This window comes from Eublepharis macularius, chromosome 3 (assembly GCF_028583425.1).
Source record: "Eublepharis macularius isolate TG4126 chromosome 3, MPM_Emac_v1.0, whole genome shotgun sequence".
Lineage (NCBI taxonomy): Eukaryota > Metazoa > Chordata > Lepidosauria > Squamata > Eublepharidae > Eublepharis > Eublepharis macularius.
Genome location: NC_072792.1, coordinates 56,519,484 through 56,533,123, shown reverse-complemented (window position 1 = coordinate 56,533,123; position 13,640 = coordinate 56,519,484). Strand labels below are relative to the sequence as shown.

Sequence of the window (13,640 nt, the reverse complement as noted above, 5' to 3'; positions counted from 1 at the left end):
CACTGGGATTTCTGCCTTAGACAGAGCAAGGTCCGGGTCCAACAGCACCTGAAGGTGCTATTGGAACTGGATCTTGCTCTTCAACTGCAGACCAACACGGCTACCTACCTGAAACTGCCTTAGATAAGCTCCTTGCTGAGTTATGGAGGGGATAGCTATTTATTTTAAAAATGCACTTCTGTTTTCAAAAGTTTAGCATCCTTGACCTTTACTGTTGTTCATTCTACTGACAGGCCCAGTATCAGAAAATGGTGTACACTGATGTTAGCCAATACTGTTTTACAGGTTAAGATACATGGCTGTTCATAACCCAGATTTTACCACAGATGAAGATTCTTGGGAAAACAGTTCTGCTGAGTTTGAGCAAAGGTTTCAACTGGGAAGCGAAATGACCAGCTTGTCCAGATCTGCTTCCTCCTCAGAGAAATGCGAAATCTTGGACAACTTTCATGTCAAATTCAATTTATCTAAAATGAGGTATGAATCCACCTTATATTTTGCCTTTAATGTTTCTGCAAATATCAAGGGCTAAGGGGAAGAGTCATGAAATTGATTTTTCCTTCAGCAAATGAGTAAAGTAACACTCCATATTTTTTGTCTTATCATTCCATTGATTTTCAGGCAGAACATCCAATGAAACAGATGATAAAATCCCTCCAGATTTATAGCACCATGTAATGCTGGGGGCTAAGCAAACAACCATCTTAAGCTTTAAAAGTTAGTTTATGAGAAGGGAAAACATGCCTGTCTTTGTAACCTTGGTTTATCTGACCAATCGTTTATTTAAAAAATTCTATTAAACCTCTTTCATGCTAAATTTAATTATTGAGGCTTGGGTAGCCTATTAAACCTTATTTAAGAAAACCTGATACAGCTTCTGTATTTTGCCTTTAACACCTATAATATTAATCCTTATGATTAATAATCTATGGTAAAGAATTTCTGTGTTCTTAAGATCCAGGTAGAGTTCTGGCTGAGGAGCAACTGATGTTTAGAGATTTCTATGGTACCTTTTACTTGTCACAGCAGCAACATGGGAGATGCTTTAACATTGGTTAGTCCTTCAGCACTTCTGTTATGCTTAAAGGCACCTGGCATTGTGGTCAGGGTTGAATGTGTGGTTCTTTCCCTTGGAGCTGGAAGCTCTCCAGCAGATGTGAACTCTTAGAACTCATTTGATCCATTTCATCTTGCTAATTATTTTGTTGCTAATTTATTTTAGTTGGAGATAAAGAGAATGACTTCATGATTCCATGTCCCTGTAATTTTCCACTCTTATTTCGGGCTTCCCTCATGTCCTTTATTCATTAGAATCTGTGGACATAAATATATGTAAGGGTGCAGTCATGTAAATTCAACATTTATTTGTTTGTTTGTTTGTAGTCCACTCTCCGCATGTGCGGGCTCACAGCAGATTCACAACATATGGGTATACTTACAATAAAACAAGTAAGCAATTAAACAATTAAAATGATTAAATTTAAAACAATCATATATATTTTAGGAATAATACCTTCCTCCTCAGCACCCAAAGCTAGAAGCTTTTGCTCTAAACGGTTGTTGTGTGATAAAGATGACCTTTAATTGAACCCCCAGGAAATCAGACCCTGGGCAGACTCTCTTTCTCAGGAAGAGATGGCAATAAAGATCTCACATTGCCACAGAGCAGAGATAAGCTCCTACCATTTGGCTGAACTATCAAACTGGGCTAGAAGGATGATTGTGTGTGTGATCTTTGATTGCCAATAAAGTGATAGACTATGTGCAAAATGTGCATGAGTGACAGACTGGCCTAGAGGACCCACAAGGGATGCTTCCCCAGCTCAGGGGTGGTGGTATGGAAATCCACTCTTCAGAAGAAAGAGTTAAAAAGATCTATAGCTAGTTAGTGTGTGTGTTTGTTCTGGACCAGGAGCAAGGGGATGTGGGGGCAGGGGGCATTTTCCTCTATCTCCTTTGCATTGGGGAATGTAAGAGCCATCCCATGGCTGGATTTGGGATGCGGAGGTAACACCAGAGTAAATCAGAATGTTTTATTTTTCCTTTTAGTTCTGTTTATGCCATATTACCTTTCTTACACTTCTATGCACTGCAAAATACTTAGTATAGTGCAAAAAACATCATTGTCTGTTTAAGAAGAAGGTTGTGTCAGAGTTCTTCTTCAAAGTTCTTCCTTGTTTGTTCATGCTTGGTACTTTGCATGTGCTCAGAAGCTCCCCAGTGCCAAACTGCTGATGAAAGGGAAGCCTGGAAATCATTTTGGTGGTGGCAGGATATATAGCCAAGGGGAGAGGGGTTGTGAGGTTTTGCTTTCTTATACCCAAGCAAGCACTCACCCCACCACCCAGGCTATAATAAGGGTAATTTTTCATGTGGGTGGCATTTTACATATAGTAAAACAGGAGAGCCATGCTGGTGGCTGAGGGCCAAGCTACAAGTGACGAATGACACAGGTTGGACACTTGTCAGCTTCCCTCAAGTTTTGATGGGAAATGTAGGTATCCTGGTCTTGCAGCTTGGCTCTCCAACTGCTGTCCAATGGACTTTTCAACTGTCACTAGTCCAACATTCTGCCAAGCTGCCTACATTTCCCATCAAAACTTGAGGGAAGCTGACACGTGTCCAACCTGTGTCATTCGTCACTTGAAGTTTGGCCCTGAGTCTGTCAAGGCGCAGCCAGGAAAGAATGCTTCCCTAGTTGTCCTGGCAATGCTGGAAGAATCCACCAATTGCAGGAGGCAACAGCAAATGCCCTGGCCCTTTCCCTGCTATTCACAGTTTTGTCAGCTACTAATGTTACTCCCCTGCCCTGCAGAAAAAGTGAATGTATAGGGCAGAATTACTCCCGTGATCAGGTTTGTCAATCCTCAGTAGAGGTGCCTGCTTTGACAAGAGTCCAGCCCCATGGAGGGAGTTTCACTGAAGGTGCAGACAGTGCATGCACCCACCCACTCACCCAGTCCCCATTTCTGACAAGGGCTAGGCAGGCAGCTAAAGCACTGCTTGCTTGCAAACTCCCCTCCTCCTCCGCTGCTCTGAAAAACATGCATGCCCTCTTTGAAAAGTTAGATCAGAAAGGCAATGGGACCCAGCAAGTGTTGCACCCACAACACTCAACACTCAGGATCAGCCATCCAAGTCTCAGAAAGGAAGCTCCTTAGAGGCAAGCAGGGAGCGGGTTCTAAAATGAATGATGAGAACATCCATTGGAAACCAGAAGAGAAACTAGAAGGCCCATTGGATATAATGGGGGCCAGGAATGCCAATCAACTTGCAGTGTCTCCATTGAAATACATCACTGCATCAAAAAGATACAAGAAGAATATGGGGTGGACATTGACAGCCATGCTCTGGTGCTGGAAGGTCCCCCTGAGTGGAATGAGGGCCTCTGGAACCAGAGAAACTTTTCCAGAGGCCATTGTCCCATCCTCAGTGCAAGATTCCCAAGGTCCACCCCTGCCTCCACAAACGGCAAAAGGGGGAGTGGTCTGGCTTTGGACAGGAGCCCCAGAGATCCTAGGACATCGCTATACAACCCTTCCCCACTTCCCACCATCAACCTTGCCCCCACATGCAACAGTCTTCTGCCTGGCTTATCAGATGCCAGCAGTGTGGTTGGATATTGAGAGTTCTCCATGTGAGGGAGATATATTTAAATATCCCAGACAGTCCTCATTATGGGGCACTTATATCCCTTCACTCACCAGGTGCAGGATATTCTACCTTCATATATATGTAGCAGAGTCAACAGTTGCATCCAGTGAGAAGTAAAATCATTTGAGTAGATAATCTTGAACTTCATGTAATAACTATTTACAGTAAAGCAAACAACAAACTATGAGAGACAACATGTTCATGACTTGTATAGAAGACAGACAGTTACAATAACAGACCTTTTTAACTGACACAGAAAGGAATGTTCACTCATAGCAGGGAGGGGCCAGTTCAACAGCAACAGATAAACAGACACTATCAATGTATCAAGCCCCCTTTCCCTCTGCAACCACTCCTTACTCTTTCCATTCAAATTAGGCTATAGTGGTTTATTCCAACACTCCATGCCACCCCCTGCCAGACACACACAGGCAATACTCCAAGTTCCACCTCGCTGCCTGCAGTGAATTTAGAATCATAAAATCATAGAATCATAGAGTTGGAAGGCCCATACAGACCATCTAGTCCAACCCCCTGCCAAGTGCAGGGGCACCGGGCAGGGGGTTGGAGAGGAGAGGAAGGGGAGAGAGAAACTGGGCAGGGCTGGAGCCTCCAAGATGCCACTGGACACCTACTCTTTTTGGTAGCAGATTCTCACAAAGGCAGACTTTATTGAACTGCCAGAAGTGAAGAGGACATCTGAACACATTGCCAACTTCCATTGCCTGGGCAGGGAGCTGTGCCTGTTAGTGCGGCAGTCAGGGCCAGGAGAGCCATTACTTGTGCTGCTTTCTCAGGAGTGGGCTTGACTCATAGGCTGCCTGGGGAACTATCCCTGGGCCTGGCTTGAATGGTAGTCGAGAAGGATTACTGGGGGCTGGAACAGCCATGCTCTTTGGCCTTCCTGATGGGTTGCTACTACCTGAAAGGGAAACAAAGATGTGTGTGGTGACAAGCCTGGCCTTCTGCAAACTACAGCCAGGTCAGCCAGGTCCTGGGAAAGTGTCCATGGCTGGGGGCAGTGGCTCCTTTGCCACAGGAGCTGCCAGCAACCAGATAATGGATTCTCCAGCAAGAAAGTGCTCCTTGTCTGCATCTGGATGTTTTGCTGCTGCGTGATGGGAGAGGGTAGGCCAATGAGGGGAGAGGGTAGGCTGATATGAACAGGCAAGCTGGTGTAGCCAGCTCCTAACTTCTTACCTGTCAGTTGACTACTGTATCTGGGTTCCCAATCGGGTCAAGAGAAGCTAAAGAACTTTCCAAATACTTGGAGCTGGAGATAATTGCTAGTGGAACACTCTTGAAAAAGCAGGTACGAAACAGGAGAAGTGCTGGCTTCCTGTCAAGTAGTTCTGAACAGCTGTTTAATCTCCTTCTGTCTCCTTATATCAAGACTTGTGAGTCCCTAGGGTTCTCCCGCCCGGGAGACGGCAACCGCCTTGCTCCTGGCTGCAGGAGTCCATCTAGAAAAGAAATCACATGAGGACAGTGTTACAAGAATTTTGTTGGACTTCGAGTCTCTATTGAATAATTGAGAAAGAGAAAATTGTGTAATTGAGCTTCAAAGATTCTCTGATGTGTCTTTAATATTATGTGGACTCTCGGATGTGAATACATTGTAATTAATTGCTTAGACTTTTGGATGTGAACATACTGTAATTGTGATTTGTGATTGTATGAATTCATTTTTTGCACTGTGCACTTTAGACTGTAGGATTGTGACGTTACTGATATTAAATAGTGATATTAAATAGTGGTAATAATTAGGCACAGTGCACTTTAAAGAAATTACTGTTACTGCGGCTCCCCCCCTGTTCCTTATCAGCATCCCCGTGGGGTCCCTTTGTTTAGTTAGATTTTTAGAGCAAGCATGTGACCCTTTGCTAAATGTTTGTTTATTTTTGATCAAAATAGTGCAATATTTTCACAGCTATGGTTTCTTTTTCCTAGGCTGATTCCAGCTAATCATTGATCTTGTAGTGAAGTGATGATATAACTGTGTAGGCAATGAGCTCTGGCTATGCTCTGAAGGGAAATGAAGTCAGTTTAGAGTGAGGGCAATACTTCCAACAAACAAAGAAAGGGGAGAGGGAACCCCACAACTCTATTGTAGATGCTACAAGAGTCAAGCTATAACCATTAAAATATATTCAAAATAAATATTTATTGAACAGTGTACACAGTAATAAAATTAAAAACAAAAGGCCTGAATGTCAGGCTACATAGGAAAGCTACATAGGATAAGCTATAACATTATCCAAATACAGTTGATAAACATGTCAAATAACCAACACAAGACCATATGTGTTTTGGCACAAAGACCTTCTTCAGTGGTCAATAATACACACTTTTGCAATAAACAAACTCACACATCCAGAAACCAGTATGTATCAAATTTGCCCTGATGTTATTATCTGGAGATGCAAATAGAGAAAAGTGGGAAAAATTTGTTTGTTATAATGAGAATAAACATATTGTCGAAGGCTTTCACGGCCGGAGAACGATGGTTGTTGTGGGTTTTCCGGGCTGTATTGCCGTGGTCTTGGCATTGTAGTTCCTGACGTTTCGCCAGCAGCTGTGGCTGGCATCTTCAGAGGTGTAGCACCAAAAGTCTTTTGGTGCTACACCTCTGAAGATGCCAGCCACAGCTGCTGGCGAAACGTCAGGAACTACAATGCCAAGACCACGGCAATACAGCCCGGAAAACCCACAACAACCATCAGAATAAACATAATTATACTGTAAAAATTACTTTTTGAAAAAAATACAAAACCAGTTTTACCTCATATATCATGTGGTGTGATGTAAATTATTACAGCAGGCCATGAATCCCTTCACATGGTAACTGCACTCACACTCTTCATCGGTGTTATATTCTATAGAGCAAAAGTTACATATGAGCTAGATTTTACATAAATAAACATTTAAACCTAAAAACACTCAAATCTCCAAACAAACCAGGTATTAAGTTTCCAATATTTCTGGATGTGTATAGTAATCTGTAATTGAAGTCAAATGACACATTTGTCCTGTAAGTTCAGCTATATGATAGAATGAAAGGATGATGCAATATCTTCCATGTGGTATGATATTCTGCTCCCAAAGGAGGGACGGAAGTGGGGGGAGAAAATAGAGAGATGAGGAAAAAAATAACTGAAACATTGAGAAAGCAGCACTGTCAAATGCGGAACCACAAGCACCCATCTACAGAAACCAATCTCATTCAGACATAGCAGGTCCAGTCCACGTCTTCATGTGTATCCACAATGAGAGAACAAGTGTAAGATCTTTCACTTGAGCGTCCCTGTGTAAGATGTCTTTTGTAGAAAGACTCTAAGTATGGCAGGAAGTAAGATAATGGTTTATGAGCAGGGCATTCAGTTTCATTAGTCTAATACAGCTCTTATGTTCACATATTCTAACTTTGACAGATCTAGTAGTCATTCTCACATTAAGTTACAAGGACACTGTAATTCCCTTTTTCAATTCTCCTGAATAAAAAAAACTGTCAAAAGGGATACACTAATAAAAATGTTTCACTTTTGGTTTAGTCCTACAGGCATATATAATTTATAAATAGATTAGTATGATTTTATGACAAAGCACACTTTCCTGTTTTCAGTTTGTAATACACCAACAAACTACATTTGTAAGGAGGTGACTTTTACACCATGTGGAAGTGGGGAAGAATAATAACAATAATAATAATAACAACATTCGATTTATATACTGCCCTTCAGGACAACTTATTGCCCATTCAGATTGGTTTACAAAGAATGCCATTATTATCCCAACAACAAAACACCCTGTGAGGTGGGTGGGGCTGAGAGAGCTCCAGAGAACTGTGACTCGCCCAAGGTCACCCAGCTGGCTTCGTGGAGGAGTGGGGAATCAAACCCGGCTCTCCAGATTAGAGTCCCGTGCTCTTAACCACTACACTAAACTGGCATGTTGAGTGAAATCAACATGCAGATGACCACCATTTGGGGGTGCGAGGGGAGAGACCTCAAATGCATTTCCAGCCTAACACCTCTATCACCCTGTATTGTACACACAGCACACTGATATGCATACCTCTCTAATTTTGGTGTTGAATGCATCACAAGTTTCATCTTTATTTTGGAATTGCCTGCTCAAAAGTCTTCTGGGAAGGAATTTTTAATTTGTATCCCAAGTTTTGATTGGCCCAAGAAAATAATTCCCAACCAGAGGGAAACCTGTAAATACAGTATCTAGGGTTACATGACTGTCTTTGACCTGTGTGACCTCCCCCCCCCTTCCAATGCTACATACTTTAAACCTCCCTGCATAGGTTTTGAGTTTCACAGGCAGTTCAGGGTGGTCACAATATCCCACCTCTCTAGTCCCTAATTATCAGGCAGAGAGCACTGACCCAAATCCACACAGGGTCCCCTCTCCCCTCTTTCCAGGGTCTTTACCAGACAGGCAGCCCATTCCCTTAATGTACTACCTCTTGCCTAGGTGAATGCCCAGGGCTATTGGAGGTAGAAATTCAGTATTTCTTTCCTTTATATGCTGCCATTGTTTAGTTTCGATATATAGGCCATGGCCAAAATATTGCTGCATGTACGTGCCTTTTAAAGGTAAAGGTATCCCCTGTGCAACCACTGAGTCATTAGTGATACATGGGGGCCGTCGCATCATGACGCTTTCTTGGTAGACTTTTTGTTATGGGGTGGTTTGCCATTGCCTTCCCCAGTCATCTACAATTTACCCCCAGGAACCGGGGTACTCATTTTACTGACCTCGGAAGGATGGAAGACTGAGTCAACTTTGAGCAGGCTATCTGAACCCAGCTTCCACCACGATCAAACTCAGGGCCAAGCTACACATGACGAATGACACTTGAACAGCAAGTGTATTTCTCCCTGTTCACTTGCCCTCCACTCAATCCACTTGCTGTTCAAGTGTCATTCGTCATGTGTAGCTTGGCCCTCAGGCTCAGCAGAGCTTGGGCTGCAGTACTGCAGCTTACCAATCTGCGCCACGGGGCACTTACGTCTCTTTTACTTTCCCTAAAACACTAGACATTCAGTTACCATGGTTTAAACAGGAAAAAAAAAGAATTAAACTTTTTTTACAACTTCAACAACATTTAGATAGCTCAGACACAGAGATAAATTGTTTCTAATATTTGAACTTTCCATCCCAGTTCATTCCAGCAGTCAATAATCACAGTATCAGCTCTTGGAAGTCAACTCTGTTCAGGCTGCTAAACAAATTCAGCTAATCCTTCTCTCAGACTGCTCCTCCTAACTGCTGTTAGATTTATAATAAAATCCCTAACACTGGCACACAGCACTGAAACTCAGGGCCAAGCTACAAGTGACGAATGACACAGGTTGGACACTTGTCAGCTTCTCTCAAGTTTAGATGGGAAATGTAGGCATCCTGGTCTTGCAGCTTGGCTCTCCAACTGCTGTCCAATGGAATTTTCAACTGTCACTTGTCCAACATTCTGCCAAGCTGCCTGCATATCCCACCAAAACTTGAGGGAAGCTGACAAGTGTCCAACCTGTGTCACTTGTAGTTTGGCCCTCAGAGATTGGTGTAAATATGTGTGAATGTACTGGCCAGTTAGGAGATTCATCAGAGCCTGTTCCCCCTTGGAGCAGATGTTAACATTGCATTGGGTGAATGGGTGTCATTCACACACATTTTGATCCATAATGTGTGCAGTGATAATAACACCAGATTCCGGTTATCAAAATGAATACCCATGTATTCTTGAAAGCATGATTTTGGATAAAGCATTTTGTCTGGGATCCAGCTAGTCCTACAGCGGTTCATAAATGCTTCAGTATATACACAAGGGCTTTGCTATTCTTTTCTGACTGCAGTTTCTTGTATTACATTGGAGACTGTTCTTAACAGTCTCACAAGGTTTTTACTCCTCAGATTATATTAATTATTAAAGTCTTATGTGATTGCCTGACTTGGATGGTGAGAGTCAGACCAAAAGCCAGAATGTTCTAGTTTTTCCTCTTAGAAAAAGCTTGTCAGATGCTGTTGCCAGACTTTGTCTAGGAGCACAAAGGTCTATTGTATGTATGATCAAAATTAACTGTACTGAGGATACAGTGTTTGCTAAAGAGAGCTTATTCTAGCTTTTCTTGCAGAAGCTACTGCTGTGAAGAAACCAAAAACTCTACTTAAATCATGTACTGATCAAAGAGAGAGATGTGAATCTGGATTTATATTCCTTAAAACTGGTTTTTTCAGCTAATTAGAAGAACTATGGACTTCACTACAATCTCAAGATAATGTGTAAATATGCTGGCTGGGAGAATTTTTTAAATTTCAAAAAGGTGCTTCATATTTGTTCGTTGTTTGCAAATTAGTGTTCTTTGAGTTGATCATTTGTTTCTTGTGAGCACATGTATGTAATTTTACTACACAATCCTGGAAATTCAGAGTCAATCAAGCCAGTATATATGATGGTGGAAGGCAACATGATAGCCCAATCTTGTTAGATCTTAGAAGCTAAGATAGGTCAGTATTTGGATGGAAGACCACCAAGGAAGACTCTGCAGAGGAAGACAATGGCAAACCTTCTCTGCTTCTCATTTGCCTTGAAAGCCCCAGCTGGGGCGGGGGGGGGGGTCAACATAAGTCAGTTGTGACTTGATGGCACTTTATACATATATATGTAGGTGCCAGAAAAAAGGAGAAAATATGTATTTCTTTCCTCTGCAGTAAATGCTTTGAGATTTTTTTGAGTAATCTTTATTTACAGTGTTTAAGTTGGGCACGAACCGCAATACAAACCAAAAATATGCACGAACCTGGCCGATTCATGGTTTGTTAACATGCGGTTCGTACGACTGCGTGTTAACGAACCCACATGTCTTTTTTGGCCAGGTTTGTGCAATTCATGAGTAGTTCGTGATCCCAGACAGGCTGGCACTGCTGAGGGGTGTGTGAAACCGACAGCCCCGTTTCCCTGCTGCCAGCGAGTGGCAGGAGAATGGGGCTGTCAATTTCACACACCTCGCACCAGCTTCAGCCTATGAGGTGAAGACCTTGTGCTGGGTTCTGCAGGGTCTGTGAAACTGACAGCCCCCGTTCTCTTTCCACCCAGAGTGGCAGGAGAACAGGGGCTGTCAGTTTGACAGACCCAGTGCTGGCTTCAGCCCATGCAGGATCTGTCAAACTGATAGCCTCTGTTTTCTTTCTGCCCAGGGCAGCAGGAAAACGGGGGCTCTCAGTTTGACAGACCCCACACCAGGTTCAGCCCATGGGCTGAAGCCGGCACCGGGTCTGTCAAACTGACAGCCCCTATTCTCTTTCTGCCCAGGGCGGCAGGAAAACGGGGGCTGTCAGTTTGACAGACCCCGCGTTGGCCTCAGCCTTCAACCGATGGGCTGAACCCGGCTTGGGGTGTGTGATAGTGAAATTCCACGAATCATGAACCCGATTCGTGAACGGGGAAAGGGTCATGAAGTTCCTGGTTCCTGGTTCATGGAAATGCGATGAACCATGAATCACATGGTTCTTTTTTTTCCGGTTCATGCCCAAGTCTAGTTGCTACCTGCTTTCCTCACTCTCTCTTTTCTAAGGGACATTATAAGAAACCCATTCTTGTAGAGATCTTGCTGTGCAGAGACTTGCAAGTTGCTACCTTACATACTGCCCAAGAGCGTGAATGACTGGTACATCCATATTTTGGTCACATTTCTTACTATGTGGAAGGGTTCTTAGATAAAGTGGAATATATTATTTGGGATTTTAAATTCCCATAGCTTTTGGCACAGAATGACATTACTAAGATTAGAACTGCAGAGCAAGGTCATGGGCTGGTAAGTATGTATAAGTTAAGGCCTGATCATGGCTGGTTGATAAGCTGTTATAAGCACTGATTCCGTAAGTCTAAGCATCCAAAGGATAAGAGGGGCAGATGGAATGCTCTCAGTGTTGAAGTTTATTAATAAAATTACATTCCCTCCTCTGTATTCTATCATGTCAGTTTTCCAAGATGATTTAGTTATCTAAGGACAAGCACTTTTTGACTTCTAAAGCATTCATTTAATGGTTTTTATTGTCCCTTCTTGGCAGCTGTAACAATCATAATTTTAATCTTATTTTGAAAGAATGAAGTCTATCTTGTGTTTAATGCTCTGAATGTAGTTGTACAGTGCACCATTAAGTTTGTAAAAAAATTAAACATGTAACAATCATACACTTATAATGGGATTTTGTCCTTAAATGTAGGGAAGATAGCCTTGGGACAAACAAAAGGCAGAGAGGTAGGTCTACAGATTAAAAAAAAGCGTACTTTTATTAAGTGTTACTTGGTGGAATGCTCACAACTATTAGTAACCCTATGATATTGGTTATCATCCAGTGTTTTTGTCTTTTTATTTCAAAGTGATTATGATTAATTTTTCAAATGACAGGACAAATTAGTGTTCTTAAATGTAGAAAGCCTGATTGTTTCTGTATTTTATTATTACAGAATATATAAGAGATAGTGGCTATCAAACCAACTGTGGACTTTGTAGAGAAGGACTCTCCTTCTTTTCCTTCCTGGTGTAGCCCAATCAACAACTGCTCCCCACATTTTGTCCCTGGGGTCAGTTGGCTCTCAGGAACAACATAAAATGCAAAGTGAGGGTCTACAGCAGAAGGGGTAATCCACAGAGATCTCTGTTTTTCTCTTGTGCAAATGGAAATGCCATTTAATCAGAGAAGTTGCATGGTTGGATACATGCCAATGTTTCTGGGAGGGATCAGCAAAGGGTTTGTAGTAGATCCTTGATATTGCCAGCTGAAGTTCAAACAAGGCATTATGCATAGCTGTGATGGTTGGGGTTTTAAATGCCATTTAAACAGAGGTAGAGTGCTGTGTATTTTGGCTAAAATGGACTCTACCCCGTCCTTTGAAACCAAGGGGCCTAAATGCAGTTATTTCCTATGAGACATCAGGGAAACAGGATAAAAAAGTACTGCTATCACTACCAAGGTTAAGAGAAATAAGTTTGTTCAGGAAAGACTCTTAAAATGAGTGCTTTTTTGGTATGGTGATGATGATGATGATAGTATTTATATATGGTTGTGTCAGTTTCCACCAATTTCCCCCTTGCTCTGCAGAGCCCCACTAGTCTATTCCTGAGGGTCCTTTAATGCCCAGGAACAGCATTCTGGAGGGTTCAGTAGGTTGGAGCAAAACAGGACGATCACTGTTCTCTACTGAGAAGCTGTGGTTTGCCTTACTTAAGGCTACATGTGATTTCAAAGCAGTGATGAGAGTAGATTTGGGAACATTCTGATTTAATTTCTACTTGCCTTTCCAAATGTACACTAAATTCTTCTATTGTTGACTTGTTGGCAAAGTCACCTACTGAACAGGAAAAAAAATCTGACCTGATAAGAGGTTGATCTGCAGAAAGCCTTTTTACAATGTGGAAATCTACATTAATGTGTACAGAACAAGCTACTGTTAAAAGCTAGTTGATGAGTTAGCAACTCCGTGCTAGCATACTTTCCCCAAAAGACAGAGATTAATATAGTATATTGAGAAAATATTTTCCAACTATCCCTCTGTAGGCACAACTCTGTCTCCAAACAGCCACTGTTTTTGCCAGCTTACACTTGACTCAGGGTGTTTCTGCTTGCTTTATTCCTGATTTTGTAATCAGTTGATCCCTAAGCATTGGAATTGGTTTGAGTACAGTTCTTCCATGTCTGCCTTCCTTCTGCATTTTTACAGTAGTGGGTAATAAGTATTGAGATTGAAAGGCAACTGTGGTGGTTCAACAATCAATCATTCATTGAAAAATAACTAGTAACAGGGAACAACATCTGCAGCCATCTCTATCTGGCTGTAACTAACTCCTAACAAACTCTCTCAACTCTGAGGAGAATTAGTGACTCTGCCCCCAAAACTACAGTGGCTCCAACAGTCCAAATAGATAACAGTGGAGCTGATTTATTTTCTTCTTCATATGTCTTAAATAATCAGGAGT

At 42.2% G+C, this 13,640-nt stretch overlaps 1 protein-coding gene across 1 annotated transcript in view; it reads left to right on the top strand.

The window, feature by feature from the left end:
* OCA2 (OCA2 melanosomal transmembrane protein) overlaps window positions 1-13,640 on the top strand; it is a 279,690-nt gene that overhangs the window by 16,640 nt on the left and 249,410 nt on the right. Inside the window, exon 3 of the mRNA XM_054974145.1 lies at window positions 286-477. Coding sequence (XP_054830120.1) covers window positions 286-477 — 192 coding nt within the window. The remainder of the gene's footprint in view (window positions 1-285; window positions 478-13,640) is intronic.